Source organism: Bubalus kerabau, chromosome 14, assembly GCF_029407905.1.
Source record: "Bubalus kerabau isolate K-KA32 ecotype Philippines breed swamp buffalo chromosome 14, PCC_UOA_SB_1v2, whole genome shotgun sequence".
Taxonomy (NCBI): Eukaryota; Metazoa; Chordata; class Mammalia; order Artiodactyla; family Bovidae; genus Bubalus; species Bubalus kerabau.
In genome coordinates, this window is record NC_073637.1 from 57429122 (window position 1) to 57449539 (window position 20418).

General features: G+C 35.3%; 1 protein-coding gene across 1 annotated transcript in view; it reads left to right on the plus strand.

The window, feature by feature from the left end:
- NUDCD1 (NudC domain containing 1) overlaps positions 1–14724 on the plus strand; it is a 92192-nt gene extending 77468 nt beyond the window's left edge. Inside the window, exons 9-10 of the mRNA XM_055546417.1 lie at positions 12207–12366; positions 14301–14724. Of these exons, the coding sequence (XP_055402392.1) occupies positions 12207–12366; positions 14301–14593 (453 nt within the window). The 3' untranslated portion in view covers positions 14594–14724. The remainder of the gene's footprint in view (positions 1–12206; positions 12367–14300) is intronic.
- Positions 14725–20418: the final 5694 nt, after the last annotated feature.

A 20418-nucleotide genomic window follows, 5' to 3' on the forward strand; every position in this document is an offset into this window, starting at 1 on the left:
TTCCTCCATAAGGTGGGAATTCTCAGGTAGTGAAGATTAAATAGGATTAAATAATGTAGCTATGAAAAAGTATTGATTGATCTCTGCCCAGTGAGAGATCAGTAAATCTTAAAATCTTTGTACAGAGATCCTAAAACCTTTGTAATTTCCTAAGTAATAAGAGCACTAGGTTTTTGGTCTTTGATCCTGGTTTCTAACATTGCTCTTAATTCCCTTGGAATTTCCTGGGTGATAGGAGTGGCTTTTACTCTAATGAAGCAGTACTTGGTGGGTTCCTAGATAGCTTCATGATGGGAGCTGGTCACCAGAAAGACCACAGCAAGATCTGAAGGTTGGAACTTTCAGCAGTAGCCTTCTTCCCTTAACCTCCAGGAAGGAGAGAGAGATTGGAGACTGAGTTAATGACTGATCATGCCTATGTGATGAAATGTTTGTAAAAATCCCAAGAAGACAGAGCTTGTGAAACTTCTGAGTTGAGCACATGGAGATACTAGGAGGGTGGCGTGCCTGACAAGGGATGGAAGCTCTGTTCCTTTCCTCAGTAGCTTTTGCTGTGCATCTCTTCTGTCTGAATGTTCTTGGTTATCCTTTATCATATCCTTTTATGGTAAACTAATAAATATAAGTGTTCCCCTGAATTCTGTGAGCCATTTTAGCAAATTATTGAACCCAAGGAGAGGGTCTTTGGAATTCTTGATTTATGGTCAATCAGTTAGAAGTATAGGTGGCAACTTAGGATTTGTGATTGGCATCTGAAGTGGAGTGGTAGGGGGAGCAGGGGAGTCTTATGGGACTGAGCACTTAACCTGTGGAATCTGATGCTACCTCCACATAGACTGTGTCAGAACTGAATTAATTGACACCCACCTGGTGTCAGAGAATTGCTGGATAAGTGAAAAAACCTAAATATCTGTGTCAGAAATGTTTTGAGTGTGGTAGTAGTGTGAGAAAAAAGAAACGGGGGGAGTGTTTTTCCTTATTCAGTATTAGATATAAATCAACTCAATACTTCATGGGTAGTAAGAATAAGAACAGAGGTGGTGTTTTAGTCTCTAAGTCTTGTCGAACTCTTTTGCTACCCCATGGACTGTAGCCCGCCAGCCTCCTCTGTCCATGAGATTTCCCAGGCAAGAATACTGGAATGGGTTGCCATTTCCTTCTCTAGGGGATCTTACTAACTCAGGAATCAAACCTGAGTCTCCTGTTTTGGCAGATGGATTCTTTACCCCTGAGCCACCTGGGAAGCCTAAGAACAGGGTAAATTTTAGTAATTTATTCTATGTACAGAATATGAAATTGGAATTAAGTTTTCATGTCATTAACTTTTTGGTCTGACCTCCCAAGAGATACATTATTTATGAATAGGTAAAACCTTTTCCTTAATACTGCTTTCCAGTTTAATTTGGTAATAACAGTGATTAAAGCTTGTTTAAATGTCTTCACTTTGACATATGATTTTCAGAAGTCTTTAATTGCTAAGTGGAGAGAATTGCAAAGAGAAGAAAAAGACAATCAGTTGACTACTTGAAATTCATGTTCCAAGCTTTTCTATAGAGAATGAGTAAGTGAAGTCACTCAGTCATTTCTCACTCTTTTGCAACCCCATGAATTGTAGCCAGCCAGGCTCCTCTGTCCATAGAATTCTCCAGGCAAGGATACTGGAGTGGGTTGCCATCCCTTCTCCAAACCCAGGTCTCCTGCATTTCAGGTGGATTCTCTACCATCATTCTACTCTTGTAATCTTCATTGGTATTTCAAAGATAAATGCTACCTTTTCTGTAATAAACATGAGAATAGAAGAAATTAGGAAGTCTATTTTATTGGTCAAAGTGTTTTATGAATTTGAGCGTTTTTTTTAAGGCAATAAGATTATTTGGCATTAACAAAGAATGAGCTTTTCAAATAAATTGTCTAGTATAAATTAATTCTTCTCATTTAAGGCTAAAACTATCTTTAGGGCTTGTTTTTAAAATGGAATCTTAGAAAATTTATTATTTACCCAAAATCTTACATAGAGCATTCTGAAGAGAAAGTAACATTTTATTGATTGTTGAATGTCATTAGAATGAACATTAATTACCATGCTGTGTATGTCTATATAGTAAAATCCCTAGGAGCATTGGATGTTAAGTTGGGTTCTTTACTGCTACACGAAGTAGTATCAGTCTACTCTGTTAAGAAGTTCTGGTTCTGCATGATTTGTTTTTTCCCACTGCTAATAAGTTGTTGGATACTATTCTTACCTTTGACAGTGTCCTCCCCAAACAGACATCCTTTTCCTTCTTTCTTATTTGCTGTCCCATTTTACTTTCAGCTACCAAAGTAAACAGAGTTGTGAATTCAGTGAGATTTGTGGCATCTGCTCTTTTTTTTTTTGAAATGTTGATTTTTCTGCTACATAGCAAAGTGACTCAGTTATACACATATATTTTTTATATTCTTTTCCATTGTCGTTTATTCCAGGATATTGAATATAGTTCCCTGTGCTGTGTAGTAGGACCTTGTTTATTCATTCTATGTGTAACAGTTTGCATCTGCCAACCTCAAACTCCCAGTCTGTCCCTCCCCCGTTCACCTTCCCCCTTGGCAACCGCAAGTCTATTGTCTATGCCTGTGAGTCTGTTTCTTTTTTGTAGATAGGATCATTTATGCAGTTTTTGTTGTCGCATATAAGTGATATCATATGGTATTTGTCTTTCTTTTTCTGACTTGACGTAGTATGATAATCTCTAACTGCATTCACGTTCCTTCAAATGGCATTATTTCATTCATTTTTATGACTGAGTTCCACAACTTTATCCTTCCACTTGTTGATGGACACGTAGGTTGTTTCCATGTCTTGGCTGTTGGGAATAGTGCTTCTGTGAAGGTAGGAGTGCACATATCTTTTTGAATTATAATTTTGTCTGGATATATGCCCATGAGTGGGACTGCTAGAGCGTATGGTAGTTCTATTTTTAGTTTTCTGAGGAACCACTATACTGTTTCCCATAGTGGCTTCACCAACTTAGATCCCCACAGCAGTGTAGCAGGGCTCCCTTTGCTCCACATCCTCTCTGGCATGTGTTTTGGTACACTTTTTAATGATGGTCATTCTGACTGGCATGGGATGATACCTCATTATAGTCTTGATTTGCATTCTCTAATAGTGATACTGAGCATCTTTTCATGTGTCTATTGGCTATCTGTATTTCTTCTTTGGAGAAATGTCTGTTTAGGTCTTCTTCCCATTTTTCAATTGGGTTCTTTGTTTTTTGTTGTTGCTGAGTTGTATGAGATGCTTATATATTTTGGAAATTAAGTGCTTATTGGTTGTATTGTTTGAAAATATTTTCTCTCATTCTGTGGGTTGTCTTTTGTTCATGGTTTCCTTTGCTGTGCAAGGCTTGTAAGGTTCCATTTGTTTATTTCCATTGTTAGTTCTTCTGCCTAGGGAGACTGACCTAAGAATATATGGGTACAATTTATGTTAGAGAATGTTTTCCCTATGATCTCTTCTAGAAGTTTTATGGTATCTTGTCTTATATTTAAGTCTTTAAACCATTTTGAGTTTATTTTTGTACATAGTTAGGGTGTGTTGTAGCTTCATTGATTTACAGCTGTCTAACTTTTCCAGCACCACTTGCTGAAGAGATTGTCTTTCTCCTGTTTTATATTCTTACCATTTTTGTTGAAGATTAATTGACCTTATGGATATGGGTTTATTTCTGGGTTCTTTATTCTGTTTCATTGATCTGTAGATCTCTGTTTCTGCCAGTATCACACTGTTTTGATCACTGTAGTTTTCTTGTATTGTCTGAAGTCTGGAAGGGTTATGTCTCCTGCTTTGTTTTTTTTCCTAAGTATTGCTTTGGCAATTGCTGGGGATTTTATAATTTCATATAAATTTTAATTTATTTGTTGTAGTTCTGTGAAAAATGTCATGGGTGATTTGATGGGGATTGCACTAAATCTATAGACTGCTTTGAGTAGTATGGCCACTTTAACAATACTATTTTTTCCAATCCAACAGTAAGATATATCTGTTTTCTTTGAATCATCTTCAGTTTCCTTTATTAATGTTTTATAATTTTCAGGGTGTAAGTCTTTCACCTCCTTAGTGAGGCTTTTTCCTAAGTATTTTATTTTGGGGTTGTGATTTTAAAAAGTATTCCATAAATTTTTCTCTTCCTGATATTTCATTGTTGGTGTAAAGAAATGCAACCAATTTTTGTATGTTAATCTTATGTCCTGCTACCTTGCTGAATTCATTTATCAGTTCTAGTAATTTTTTGTGTGGACTCTTTAGAGCTTTCTGTATGTAGTACCATGTGATCTGCATATAGTAACAGTTTTACCTCTTCCAATTTAGATACCTTCTATTTCTCTTTCTTGTCTGACTGCTGTGGCCAAGCATTCCAAGAGTAAATAGAATAGAAATGGTGAGAGTGGGTATCTTTGTCTTGTTACATATTTAAGCTGAAAGCTTTCAGCTTTTCACTGTTAAGTATTATATTGCCTATGGGTTTGTCATAAATAGCTTTTATTATGTTAAGATATATTCCCTCTATACCCACTTTGACAAGAGTTTTTATCATAAATGGATGTTGAATTTTGTCAAATGCTTTCCTTTTCCTGCATCTAATGAGACGACCATGTGGTTTTTGTGTTTTTTTTTGATGATGTGGTTGATATCACGTTGATTGATTTGCAAATGTTGAGCCATCCTTGTGAACTTGGGATGAATCCCACTTAGTTGTGGTGTGTGATCTTTTTTGTATTGTGGGTTTCTGTTTGCTAGTATTTTGTTGAGAACTTTTGCATCTATATCAGAGATATTGGTCTGTAATTTTCTATTTTAGTGGTATCTTTGTCTGGTTTTGGTGTCAGCATGATGATGACTTCATAGAATGTCTTTGAGGGTGTTCCCTCCTCTTCAGTTTCTTGGAAGAGTTTGAGAAGGATTAGTAGAAGTTCTTTATATGTTTGGTAGAATTTGCCTGTGAAGCTGTCTGGTCCTAGACTTTTGTTTGCAGAAAGTTTCTTTAGTACAGATTGTATTTCACTTTTGTGATTGGTCTGTTCAAATTGCCTATTTCTTTTTGATTGAGTTTTGATGGGCTGTACATTCTAGAAGATTGTCCATTTCTTCTAGGTTGTCGAATTTGTTGACATGTAATTGTTCATAGTATTCTTTTATGTTTGTTTTTTGTCTTTCTGCGGTATCAGTTGATATTTCTCCTCTTTCATTTCTTATTTTATGTGGGTTCTCTCTCATTTCTTCTTGGTGAACCTAGCCAGAAGTTTGCCAATTTTGTTTACTCTTTCAAAGAACCAACTCTTGGTTTTATTAATTTTATTTCCTCTCTGATCTTTATTATTTCCTTCCTTCTGCTGACTTTTGTTTTGTTTGTTCTTGTTCTAATTCTTTTAGGTGGTAAGTTAGGTGGTTTATTTGAGATTTTTCTTGTATTTCTAGGAAGCCCTATATCTAAGAACCATTCTAATAACTGCTTTTGCTGTATCCCATAGATTTTGTATGGTTGTGTTCTGACTGTCATTTGTCTCAAGGTATTTATTTCCTTTTTAATTTCCGCACTGACCCAGGGCTTTTTTAGTAGTATGTTGTTCAGTCTCCATGTAATTTTTTTTTCCTCATTTGTTTTCCTGTGGTTGATTTCTACTTTCATGCCATTGTGGTCAGCAAAGATGCTTGAGATAATTTTTATACTCGTAAATTTGTTGAGTTTTGTACCCTAGTATATGGGCAGTTCTGGAGAATGTTCCATGTCTACTTGAAAAGAATGTGTATTCTGTATTTTTTGGATGTAATATCTTACATCCAAAATATTTTTAATCTTTAAAATTGCCAAATTCAGACTTAAATTGAGGAAAGAAGGGAAAACCACTAGACCGTCAGGTATGACCTAAATCAAATCCCTTAACAGTTATACACTGGAAATGACAAATAGATTCAAGAGATTAGATCTGATAGAGTGCCTGAAGGACTGTGGACGGAGGTTCATGACATTGTACAGGAGGCAGTGATCAAGACCAACCCCAAGAAAAAGAAATGTGAAAAGCAAAATGGTTGTCTGAGGAGGCCTTACCGATAGCTGAGAAGAGAAGAGAAGTGAAAGGCAAAGGAGAAAAGGAAAGATATAAGCATCTGAATGCAGAATAACAAGGAGAGATAACAAAGCCTTCCTCAGTGATCAGTGCAAAGAAACAGAGGAAAACAATAGAATGTGAAAGACTACAGAACTCTTCAAGAAAATTACAGATACAAAGGGAACATTTCATGCAAAGATGAGAACAATAAAGGACAGAAATGATATGGATCTAACAGAAGCAGAAGATATTAAGAAGAGGTGGCAAGAATACACAGAAGAACTATACAAAAAAGATCATCATAAAGAACTATACAAAAAAGATAACCACAATGATGTGATCACTTATCTAGAGCCAGGCATCCTGGAATGTGAAGTCAAGTGGGCCTTAAGAAGCATCACTATGAACAAAGAAAGCTAATGGAGGTGATGGAATTGCGCTGAGCTATTTCACATCCTAAAAGATGATGCTGTGAAAGGGTTGCAGTCAGTATGCCAGGAAATCTGGAAAACTCAGCAGTGGCCACAGGACTGGAAAAGATCAGTTTTCATTCCAATCCCAAAGAAAGGCAATGCCAAAGAATGTTTAAACTATCACACAGTTGTACTCATCTCTCACGCTAGCAAAGTAATGCTCAAAATTCTCCAAGCCAGGCTTCAACAGTACATGAACCATGAACTTCCAGATGTTCAAGCTGGATTTAGACAAACTAGAGGAACCAGAGATCAAATTGCCAACATCTGTTTGATCATTGAAAAAGCAAGAAAGTTCCAGGAAAACATCTACTGCTTTATTGCCTACGCCAAAGCTTTTGACTGTGTGGATCACAATAAACTGTGGAAAATTCTTAAAGAGATGGGAATACCAGACTACCTGACCTGCCTCCTGAGAAATCTGTATGCAGGTCATGAAGCAGCAGTTAGAACTGGACATAAACAGCAAACGTTCCAAGTCAGCAAGGGAGTGTAGGTCAAGGCTATATGTTGTCACCCTGCTTATTTAACGTCTGTGCAGAGTACATCATGAGAAATGCCAGGCTTGATGAAGCACAAGCTGGAATCAAGATTGCCAGGAGAACTATCAATAACCTTAGATACACAGATGACACCACCCTTGTGGCAGAAAGGGAAGAAGAACTAAAGAGCCTCTTGATGAAAGTGAAAGAGGAGAGTGAAAAAGTTGGCTTAAAGCTCAACATTCAGAAAACTAAAATCTTGGCATCTGGTCCCATCACTGCATGGCAGATAGGGAAACAGTGGGAACAGTGAGAGACTTTACTTTTTGGGCTCCAGTATCACTGCAGATGGTGACTGCGGCCATGAAATTGAGAGATTTGCTCCTTGGAAGAAAAGCTATGACCAACCTAGACAGCATTTTAAAAAGCAGAGACATTACTTTGCCCACAGAGGTCCATCTAGTCAAAGCTATGGGTTTTCCAGTAGTCATGTATGAATGTGAGAGTTGGACTGTAAAGAAAACTGAGCGCCAAAGAACTTATGCTTTTGAACTGTGGTGCTGGAGAAGACTGTTGACAGTCCCTTGGACTGCAAGGAGATCAAGCCAGTTGATCCTAAAGGAAATCAGTCCTGAATACTGAAGCTGAAACTCCAATACTTTGGCCACCTGATGCGAAGAACTGACTCATTGGAAAAGACCCTGATGCTGGGAAAGGTTGAAACCAGGAAGAGAAGGGGACGACAGAGGATGAGATGGTTGGATGGCATCACCAACTCGACGGACATGAGTTTGAGCAAGCTCCAGGAGTTGGTGTTGGACAGGGAAGCCCGGTGTGCTGCAGTCCATTGGGTAGCAAAGAGTCAGACATGACTGAGCAACTGAACTGATCTTGATAATATCAATTAACTCTAACTGTTGTTCTGTTGTGTCATTTAGGATATCCGTTGCTTTATTGATTTTCTGTCTGGAAGATCTATACATTGATGTGAGAGGGGTGGTAAAGTTTCCTACTATTGATATTATTGTATTCCCATCAGTTTTCTCTTATGTCTCTTAGTATTTGTTTCCTGTATTTGGGTGTCCCTATATTGGGTGCATATATGCTGACAAGTATAAAGTTCTCTTCTTGAATTGATCCTGATCCTTTTATCATTATGTAGTATCCTTCTTTATATAGTGTGCTTCTTTATGGCTTTTGTTTTAAAATTTGCTTTGCTTGATATAAGTATTGTAACCCTGCTTTCCTGTCATTTTTATTTGTATGAAATATCTTTTTCTATCCTCTCACTTTCATTCTTTTTCTTTTGCCCTAAAGTGGGTCTTTTGTATGCAGCATAATGTAGGCTTGTAGGCTCTTGTTTTCTAACTCAGTCTACCATTCTGTGTCTTTTGATTGGAGCATTCAGTCCACTGAATGCTGTGTATTTATTGCCATTTTAAACTTTGTTTTCCAGTTGATTCTATGTTTCTTTTTTCTTTCCTTTTTCCTTTTAGTGATTTGATGTTTTCATTTTATGGTTGTAGTTCTGTTTTTGGTTTTTGTGAATCTATTGTATGTTTATGATATATGTTTACCCTGTTTTTCAAGTATGTAAACTGCTTCCTATAATTTCCCATTGCTTTAGACAGTGGGTTCAAACACATTCTTAAAAAAAAGGTCTGTCCATACATTTCCTACTGTCCTCACTCACATTTCCTTTGCCTACCCACGTTTTACCATTTTGATATCTTTTACATCTTTGTTTATGCTTCTGCTCGTCCTTGTGTTTATAATCACTTTCACAAATACATGCTTTTTCCTGTTTGATCTTTATACTGGCGTAAGCGGTTTACTTTCCAGTTGTGATTTCCTGTTTCTTATATCTTCTTGCTTCTTTTCTATTTAGAGAAGACCTTTCAGTATTTCTTTTAGGATAGCTTTAGTATTGCTGTACTCTTTTAGTTTCTGCTTCTCTGAGAAATTCACTGTCTCCTATTTTAAATGATAATCTTGCTGAGTATTCTAGTTTGCAGATTTTTCCCTTTGAATTGGACATCTTGTTCTTGATTCTTACAGGTTATTGCCTATGCCAAATAATGTCTTATTTCCCTGCTGCTTCAAATTAATGATATGTCTCTGTTGTTCTTCAAACATTTTCTACTTACACTTTTTTGTTTCTGTAGCATCATATAATAGTACATGTAATTTTCATTGTACCTTTACACTTTTGCACTTCATTTTCATTCACTTAATTAACTTATTAGCAAAATTAGTTTGCTCCAGTTTGTAATCTGATTTTGATTTCCTTTTATTTTGGACAAAATCCTTTAGTCTGGGCTTTTAGAGGTTACAAGGAGCAGAGAAGACCTCTCATTATCTCAAGTCATAGATATTTATTGGGAACATCTGTGGAGACTACATGGACTAGTGGAAACAATCTCTTCAGATCTCAGAGAAATAGACGATTATTCTGTAAACAAATGCCTTTGCAAGTTAGACCTAAAAAAGAGAAGTGAAATTTTGTTTAGGAAAATAGGACACAATTCTCATGACAAGGTGTTCTATTTGTCTTGAGAACCAAGTGTCCCTTGCTCTATTGTACTGTGCTGTTATTATTACATCATCGTCTTATTTGCTTCTCCTGCTCATACCTGTTACTCACTTTATACTTTATATTATGATTTCTGCTTACTGTAGTCTCTCTGGGTATGTTTTTTGCTTCTCTTCTTTGCTGGCTGTATGAATGTGTTGTTTATTTTTGGCATTTAGACTTAACAAAAGAATAGTAGCCAAGGAAAAAGACAACACAAATTACTATATCAGGAATAAAAATGGACACATCAGTACAAGTCCAAAGACACAGTATCCCTCATGAATATAGGTGCAGAAGTCCTCAGCAAAACATTAGTAAATGAAATCCAACCATAAGTAAAAAGGGTAATACATCATGACCAAGTATTACTTAGGGAATTCAAGGCTGATTCATCAGCATTCAGATATCAATCAACATAAATAAGCATATCATCAGACTAAAGAAGAAAACTATTTGACCATTCTAGTAGATGCAGGAAAAGAATTGACAAAACTTAGCATCCATTAAATTTTTAGCAAACTAGGAGTTGAAGGTAATGGCCTCCTAGAAAAACCTAGATTTAACATCATACTTCCTGGTTAAAAAAAAAAAAGACTGCTTTCCCCTAAGATCGGTAACAGGCCACGGTGTCTGCCGTCGTTACGCCTCATCAGTGTCACGCTCGAACTCCGAGCTAGTGCAGTGAGGCGAGAAAAAGGAGTAAAAGGTATAAATAGTTATCAGGAGATTCCAATAACTACCATGAGAAAAATGAAAACACTTTTTAGGTGTTACCTTGAAAGCAGTGTTTATATGCAGTTCTTTCTCTACTCTTATAATTCCATTCAAAAGTTGCAACATAAGTTTCTTTTCCTAACGTGGCTGCTGACAATCTAATAAGTATCATACATCTTAAATGGTGTTAACTTTTTTTTTTAGCTGTATGGATTACTGGACTTTAAAATGAATAGGAAGGCTAGACTTTAATATTGAGACTCACAGTCTCTTACTACATAAAGATAGAAGTCTAAATCATCTGATTTAAAAGGAATGTTTTGTCTCACAGTAAATTATCAGACTAGTTTATTATAATTTGTTTTAAAAACTCCTGGATACTTGGTTTTGAGTATATTTAAAGGATCCAGATCTTATATAAGGGATAATTTGGTCACTTCTGGCAGGACAGATCCTCAAACTATTTGCTGAAACATATGTATCATAGAAAGCTATAAAACTGAAGGCAATAGAAATACACTTGAAGCTACAGAAAAAATGGAATTTGACAGTAAAACATGATAAAATGTAACATAAAGGCCAGTTAGTTGGTGGTGACTTTGAAAGTAGACCTTACTTAGCTATTGATTCTCAGGAGCAAAGGGACGCAAAGAGAAGAAATGGTCTGTGAGTCCTGGGTGCCTGTCCCCCTTCTGTAGAAAACAAGCACTGCTGCTGCTAAGTCGCTTCAGTCGTGTCCAACTCTGTGCGACCCCATAGACGGCAGCCCAACAGGCTCCCCCGTCCATGGGATTCTCCAGGCAAGAATACTGGAGTAGGTTGCCATTTCCTTCTCAAACGCGTGAAAAGTGAAAGTGAAGTCGCTCAGTCGTGTCTGATTCTTAGCGACCCCATGGACTGCAGCCTACCAGGCTCCTCCATCCATGGGATTTTCCAGGCAAGAGTACTGGAGTGGGATGCCATTGCCTTCTCCGATTTTATTCTCTAGTCTGCTCTAAAACCCATGGCAACAATTCAGTATTAATAAGTACTCTGTGTGTTTTGTGTTATCTACATTTGGTGTGATTTCTGTTATTTAGGCATTTTTAACTCTAGTAAACAGTATTTGTAATGAAAAATAGCACTGTAACTTCTTTCCATTAAGAAAAGTGTTCCTATGGATGGAATTCAATTTTTGTATTAAAATGAATTCCTTTAACCATCAATATTGCCATAAAAGTTTTAACATAATAAACATTCTTTACATTTTACTATAAATAGACAGTATGAAGTTAATAACTTGTAAACAGATCTGAAATTTGAACCCCAGCATTGTGGTTTTTCTGTGTAGCTTAGAACAGGTAACTCATACTCTCCCAAGTATCTATAAAGAGAGTAACAGCCTTGTGGGTTATTGAGCTTAATATTTACAGTATGCCTGGACATAAAGAATGTGCTCATAAATCATAGTAGCTATCATTCTTGGTAGTTATTATTGCAAGTTAGCATTTGTAAACTTCATATTTGTATTGTGGCTTAAAATATATTCTGCTTATAAAATTGGTGCTTTATATTATGTTTTAAATGAGTTACTAACAGTTGAGAAAATAGTATATATAGTGCAGTGGTTAAGAACATGGACTCTGGATTCAATGTCAGCTGCATAGCTTATTACCAGACTGACCATGGGCAAGTTAACTGTCCTCAGCTTTAAGATAGACTTAACATGAGCACATTTCTCCCAGGGGCGTTAGAAGAGGTAATGAGATTAAGTATGAAAAAAGTTTAGAACAGTTGCTGATGTGTAGTTCTGTGTGTCAGTTGTCATCATTATTAATTACAATAATTTGTTGTTGAATAAATTATTTTTTTATTTGTCACTTTTAATTGTAGGTGAATCTTGGAAGCAACCAGTACCTTTTCTCTGTCATAGTGGATCCTAAAGAAATGCCCTGCTTCTGTTTGCGCCATGATGTTGATGCCTTGCTCTGGCAGCCACGGTCCAGCAAACAAGATGATATGTGGGAGCATATTGCAACCTTCAATGCTTTAGGTATAAGCAAGCTCTTTGACAACCTTTGACATTATATCAAAAAGTAGTCTTTTTTTTTTCTTCTAAGTTTCTTTTTTTGGTTTATTTAAATTTGAGCTGTCCTAATTACAGTTGGATTGACTGTGCTATAATTTGGTTGCTTGTACATAGTTGATGAATGTTAGTACTTTTGGAACAGTAGGACTAATTTGTTTTTATGTTTGTGCAGAAGATCAACACAGAATAGAAATCAGAGTGTTTAACTGAATCATTCTGATCAATTACTTGCTTATTCCAGCTAAGCTATACAGTATTAGAATATGAACAAGGGCTTGGCAATACCCTACATGGAACTTGTATTCAGGTTTCTTCAGAGAAGTCTTCAGTAATCATAGAATTGCTCTAAGGTTAAAAAGCACATTAGGAGACATCTTTCATGTAACTTAAGTGTGTAACAGAGCCATTATAATGCAAACACTTAGGGAAAATGGTGATGCAGAAATGAAATTTATTCTGTAGGATAAAAGGGAAATACTGGTAGGGCTTGAAACATTTTGAACTACATAATTGTAGACTTATGAATAATTGATTTAATGTCAAAATACATTAGTGTGGGAGAAATTTTTTTATATGAATTAACCACAGCTATTGCTTTATTGAAAGGTTATTTTAAACTGCCAGCAGGAAGTAAAACTATGCATTTTGATTGCTATATATGCACAACCCTAATTATAGAAAATATTTTTTCAGTTGTCCTTTATAGTTAGTAATATAGGCTGTTAAAGTGGTTAATTCAGACTCCAAATGGATTTTTATGACGTGAAATAGTTTGATTAAATAATGTACCCACATAATTTCTAGCCTTTCTACTAAAATTCCTGATTTTTTAAGTAAGAGGAAAATTTTATCTTAATTTTCAGATCCTTCTTTTGTATCCATAAATCCTAGTTTAGTGGAATTCTGTTATGCTTGAGTTAAATCAACATTATATTAGATATGTAGTCTTGAGATGTTATATACATTAATTTGGCAAGATTAGCCTGGAGAGTTAATTCTAGGCTCTCAAATAGGTGTCTGTGTCTTTCTACTTTTTCATCCTCAAGCCCTGCTTAATTTTTAAAAAACCAGCATAGATCTGCCTATGCTCATGGTTCCTCTGGTCATTCATTGTTTGGTGAGGTCTCAATTTATATTAATGTTATACTTCCTCTCTCAGGTTTTAACATTCATTCAGTAATCATATACCAACCTGAAAATTGCTGATTTATACTTTAGAATATAAACGCCCTTTTAAGCTCTAAAGATAAATTTTTAAAAGATTGTTTTTTCAAAGATTAGTTTTCAAAGGTTATCCTAATGGAATTTTAAAATTAGATATTTGAATTTTCTTTTTGATTTTGTTTTGATCTGAAGGCTCTACTTCTGAGAGGTGAAGTACAACAAATCCTGTTAAAGTGTTGGTGTTGATTATAAAAATACCACTGATAATATACAAAGTGAGAATGCATTGTGCACACACTCCTGAAATAACTTTGTAATAACATCCTCTAAACATTTTCCCATTTATTTGGTAAGAAAAAAAAAGATACCATAATGCCATCTCTGTGATTGATGTACCCACTTGTTAAATTGTCATTTAAAGATATTTTCACATGTGTTAGAATTTTTTACTTATTTCTGGAAATTATATGGGAACCATGTTGTGCTTTTCTTGAAAAAATGAATGAAACACTTGTTCTTAGGAATTAGTGCTTTATTTTTGCACCATTTGGAAAAGATTGATTGTGGCTAGTCATTAATGGTTCAGAATGTAACTACTGTTGAATATCTGTGGTGTAAATTTTTAGTCATTTCAATTTGTAATAAAATTAATGAAATAGTAAATGTTAAATCACCATTTTTTCCCTTCTGTTTAATATATAGTTTTTCTTTTTTTGTCTCATATTTCTTGGCAGGCTATGTCCAAGCATCGAAGAGAGACAAAAAATTTTTTGCCTGTGCTCCAAATTACTCCTATGCAGCCCTTTGCGAGTGCCTTCGACGAGTTTTCATCTACCGTCAGCCCACGCCCATGTCTACCGTACTTTACAATAGGAAGGAAGGCAGGCAAGTAGGGCAGGTTGCTAAGCAGCAAGTAGCAAGCCTAGAAACCAATGATCCTATTTTAGGCTTTCAAGCAACAAATGAGAGATTATTTGTCCTCACTACCAAAAACCTCTTTTTAATAAAGGTAAATACAGAAAATTAATTACTCCAACATGTTGGCTTCTCTGTATTGCCAAAGTATTCGATGGTAGCTGGAAGGCTGAGCAGTTTTGCTATTATCTGTTAAGTTTTACTGTGTTAAATAAAATTACCTTGTATGATTTTTTTAAAGGATATTGGAAATATATTTGCAATTTATGGGTCTATAAAAGCTATGGAATGAAGCTGCAAATTTAGAGAAAACAGCTTCTGTAAAAAATGTAAAGATAATGTTAGCAAGTATAATTTTTAAAAAGCAGGCTAGAATCTCATCTTTTATATGAAAGATGTACAGTTCATTGTTTAAACAAAAATATTTATCATGTACTCTGCTGATATAGTTTCTACTTCTATACCAACAGGATAATAGTTAACATGTTCATTCTTGTAATTTTAAATGGACCGAATAGCTGGAGTAGAGGGGGATATATAACAGGTACAGCAGGTCTAATATTGTTAAAGTTTGACGAAGAGACCTGAGGTGTTTTTTCAAAATAAGTATAGCTTTAACTTTTATAAATCTACTTGGTCTTCCACAGAATAGACAGAGATGATAGGTTCTACAAAGTGTAGCTCTTACCCATTGCTATATAATAAACCACTCCAAAACTCAGTGGTTTAAAACAGGATATTTTATAATTTTTCATGGTTCAGTGATTTGACTGTCTCTGTTCTGCATGGCCTCTCCTCCTCCAATAAGCTAGACTGTGTTTTTTCCCATAACAGAGAAAACATTACAAGAGAGCAATTCCCTAATGTACAAGAGTTTTTATCAAGCCTGTACTTGCATCGTATTTGCTCATCTTCAGTTGAACAAAGCAAGTAGCCAAGTTTAGAGTCAGTGTGAGAGGTGAGCATACAAGGGTACAGATAGCAGGTGGAATGATGCACTGGAAGCCATTACTATGACAGTTTACCATACAAATTAGAATTTATCCTTGTAGTTCTCCCTGTAGTTCTACAGTTTAAAAAGTAATCCTATTTATACATTAAATATGTCTTGCCATGAATTTTAGTTTCTTACATTATTTTCTTGGATTTTTTTTGGTGTGCATTTACCTGGGAAATTGTTTACTTATATACCATTTTTGAATGCTTCTTTCATAAGTGTCAAATTAACTTTTATAATAGGAGAATTGAGATATTAGTATGAGACAGTAAAGAAAAGAGATACAAGATCGGAAACATTTGTTCCTGGCCTACCTAGACAAGTTTTGGCTGGATTAAATTTTAGTGAAAGAAGGAAAAATAAGTTTGAGAGACAGAAAGGGAGGAAAAAAATGGGGATTGCATTCATGTTTCAACACTTTGTCAGAATGCATTTTCCTGGAGAGAAGTATTGGGATATTTGATACAAAGGTTGGAAAAGGCCTAAGAACTGGTAGTGACAGTCGAGTCCTGATAGTACTTTGAATACTAGGAAAGAGACAGATTGCTATCAAGCACCATGAGATCATGAACAGCGGGGGAAAAAATGTATGGCAGGACCAAAGAACAAACTGGTGATATTTCCAGAACTTTTTAGTATCATTGTAAAATTCAATGAAACAGAAACAAAAGATTATTTAGATGGTGAACTATTAAAAGCTTTTGTTATGTGACAGATTTAAGTTTTCTTTAAAATTTACCTCAAAGATCATAAATACTCTTAAATTTAAGAAAAAGGCAGATTAATGTGGTGCTTAATTAACCATATGACTATATATATAAATATATGCAAATTTCCATATGGTAATCAATTTTCTTCCCTTTGTATATGTTATTTTTAACATGATTAATGTTGAATTGAAACCTATCAGGATTATTCATCCCAAATATTTTTGCATATTGGTCTATGTTGAGAGTAATAGGTCTAGAGCAGTGATTCCAAGCCATGTTTTCTCAAAATGTTTCAAGAATTCCACATTTAAACTCAAATAAATTTAAACTGTTTTAGTATTTAAATGAAGTATATACAAGTGCTATGAATGTAGTACCTTGTGTTTTACTGATTTTACTATAAATTATAAATGGGAATTTTATAAACTATGATAGTAATAAAATAATTTTTTGTTTTTCATATGGAGTCATTTAACAGTATTCATTATATCAGCATATTTAGTAGGCATCAGTTGTGTATGAAAACATAGTCTCAGTGCTAAGAATAATACAGTGTTAAGTTAAAAACAAAGTCTAGTGATTTCTAGGTGAAGTTGCTCTTTGAGTAAAAAAGTAGGTGGGAGATTTGTGGAGCTGTTGTATTTGAAAAACATTTAACCAGGGATGGAACCCATACAAGAACAGACAAAATTTGAGTTGCTGGTGGAAAGGGTCAGAAAGAGGATAATCAAGTCAAGAAATTAACCAAAGAAAAGGATCATAAGAGACTACTATGAACAATTTATAACACCAACAACTTTGTAACATAGAAAATGTATAAATTCCTAGAAACATATAACCTACCAAGACTGAATCATGAGGAAATAGAAAATCTGAACAGACTATTTACTAGTAGAGAGTTATCCAAAACCTCCCAACAAAAGACCAGGACCAGATGACTTTACTGATGAATTCTGGTGAACATTTAAAGAATTAATTCTACCCAAATTCTTCCAAAAAGTAGAAGAGGAGGGAACCCATCTAAACTCATTTGAGATGGCCAGCACTACCCTGATACAAGAACTATACCAGGATACCACAAATAAAGAAACTTAGAGGCCAGTATCCATGGTGAACATAGATACAAAAATCCTTAATAAAATACTAGCAAACGAAATTCAGCAATACATCAAGTGGGATTTATTCCAGAGATGTCAGGATGATTCAGTATCTGCTCATCAATGTGATCCACCACTTTAATTTAATGAAGGATAAAAATTATACAGTTAATAGATACAGAAAAAGCATTTGACAAATTTCAACATCCATTTATGATAAAAATTCTCAACAAAGTGGGCTTAGAGGGAACATACCTCAACATAATAAAGGCCATATTTGACAAGCCTACAGCTAACATCATACTTGATTTTTTTCTGCTAAGGTCAGGAATAAGACAAGGATGCCTACTCTTAACGCTTTTATTCAACATAATATTGGAAATCCTACCCATAGCAATTAGGTGAAAGAAAAGGCATCCAAGTTGGAAAGGAAGAAGTAAAACTCATACTGTCTACAGATGCCTTGATAAAGACTCCACCAAAAAAAACACTTAGATCCAATGACTTAGGTACAGTTGCAAATAGAAAAATCAATATACAAAAATCTGTTGAGTTTCTGTACACTAATAACAAACTATCAGAGAAATAAGATAATCCCACTTACAATTGCATTTAAAAAGAATAAAGTATTACAGATAAATTTAGCTAAGGAGATGAAAGACCTGTACACTGGAAACTGTAAGACATTAATGAACAAAATTAATAAAGACACAAATAAATACAAAGGTATCACATGCTTGTGGATTGTAAGCAGTTGCTACTCAAAGCGATCTATAGCTTTAATTCAATCCCTATTAAAGTTCTAATGGGATTTTTCACAAAAATAGAGCCAACCTGAAATTTATATAGAACCTCAAAAACCCAAAGCACTCAACACATCATTGACTGGAGATGTATTAATGTGGTTTTAGAGAGTGATGGGATTAACATTATTGTAGAGCTTAAAATTGATCAAGGGTTCATTATACGGTCACATTTTGCTCCATTAGGTTTTTGTTCCAGTCTAACATACAGTATAAACATAGAATTTTCAGAATTGACACAATGCAAAATTTTGTGTGAAGAATTTTAAGTAAATTTTATGCAGATACTTCATCCGAGCAGCATACATTCTAGTGTTTCAGAAGATGATAGCTCTTCACAATATAGTTCTGATTCAGACAATGTGAACATTAGACCAACAAAATGACAAACAACTTTAGTGATTGATTCTGATACAGAAAGTAAAAACACTCTCACAGTGTTGGAGAGTGCTCCTCTGCTTTTGTAGAAGAGTAAAGACATTTTACAAAAATTAGAAAACTTTACAGGTGTCAGGTGTAACTATTGAATGTAATAACCCCAAAAGTGTTAGTGAAATAAAAAAATTACTTTTTGGTCAGCTAAAATAAAATCACCAGCCACAAGTGTTAGTTTGTGCAAAAATTCCCTGGTCAATAATGAATTATGACAACCAGAGGTGGAGGCATCATGCTCCCTGATTTCAAACTATGTTAAAAAGCTGTGGTAATCATAATAGTATCATATTGGCATAAAAACAGAAACAAAGATCAATGCAACAGACTAGAGAGCCCAGAAATAAGCCCACCCATATATGGTCAACTAATTTACAACAAAAGAGCCAAAAATATACAAAGGGGAAAGGATAGTTTCTTCAGTAAATGGTTTTGGCAAAACAGGATATTCACATTCACTGTCTCACACTATACACAGTAGCTCAAGACAGACTAAAGTCTTGAATATAAGATCTGAAACCATAAAAATCCTGGAAGAAAACATAGGTACTCAGCTCCTTGACATCAGTCTCAGCGATGGTTTTTTTTGTTTTTTTTTTGGATCTGACACCAAAATCAAAGGCCACAAAAGCAAAAATAAACAAGTGGAATTGCATAAAACTAAAAAGCTTCTGCAGAATAAAAGATACCATCAATACAATGAAAAAGCAGCCTACTGAATGGGAGAAAATAATTTGCAAATCATGTATCTGATAAGGAGTTAATATCCAAAATAACTTACACAACTCAAAAGTAAAAAATCCAATTAAAAAATGAGCAGAGGATCTGAATATATTTCAAAAGAAGACATACAAATGGTCAATAGATACATGAAAAGGAGTTCAGTGTCACTAATCATCAGGGAAATGCAAATCAAGACCATCATGAGCTATCACCTCACACCTGTCAGGATGACTGTTACCAAAACGACAGGAAACAAGTGACCGTAAGGAAGTAGAGAAGGGGACTCTAGTGCGCTGTTGGTGGAAACCTGTTAGTGCAGCCACTATGAAAAGCAATATGGAGGCTCCTCAATCAGAAGCAGAACTTCCATATAATCCAGCAAATACACTTGTGGGTATTTATCTGAGGGAAACAAAAACTAACTCAAAAAGATACATACCCACATGTTCAATCAAAAACGACAGAATAATCTCTGTTCGTTTCCAAGGCAAACCATTCAACATCACAGTAATCCAAATCTATGTCCCAACCACTGATGCCAAAGAAGCTGAAGTTGATCAGTTCAATGAAGACCCACAAGACCTCCTAGAACTAATACCCAAAAAAGATGTCCTGTTCATCATAAGGGATTGGAATGGAAAAGTAGAAAGTCAAGAGATACCTGGAGTAACAGGCAAGTTTGGCCTTGGAATACAAAATGAAGCAGGACAAAGGCTAACAATTCTGCCAAGAGAATGCATTGGTCCTAGCAAACACCGTTTTTCAACAACACAAGAGACGACTTCACACATGGACATCACTAAATGGTCAATACCAAATCAGATTGATTACATTCTGTGTAGCCAAAGATGGGAGAAGCTGTATACAGTCAGCAAAAACAAGACCTGGAGCTGACTGTGGCTCAGATCATGAGCCCCTTATTGAAAAATTCAGCCTTCAACTAAAGAAAGCAGGGAAAAACACTAGGCCAGTCAGGTACGACTTAGATCTCCTATGAATATACGGTGGAGGTGACGAATCGATTCAAGGGATTTGATCTCGTAAACAGTGCCTGAAGAACTGTAGGCAGAGATTCGTAATTTGGTCAGGAGGCAGTGAACAAAACCATCCCAAAGAAAAATAAATGCAAGAAGGCAAAGTGGGCTGAGGAGGCTTTACACGTAGCTGAGGAAAGA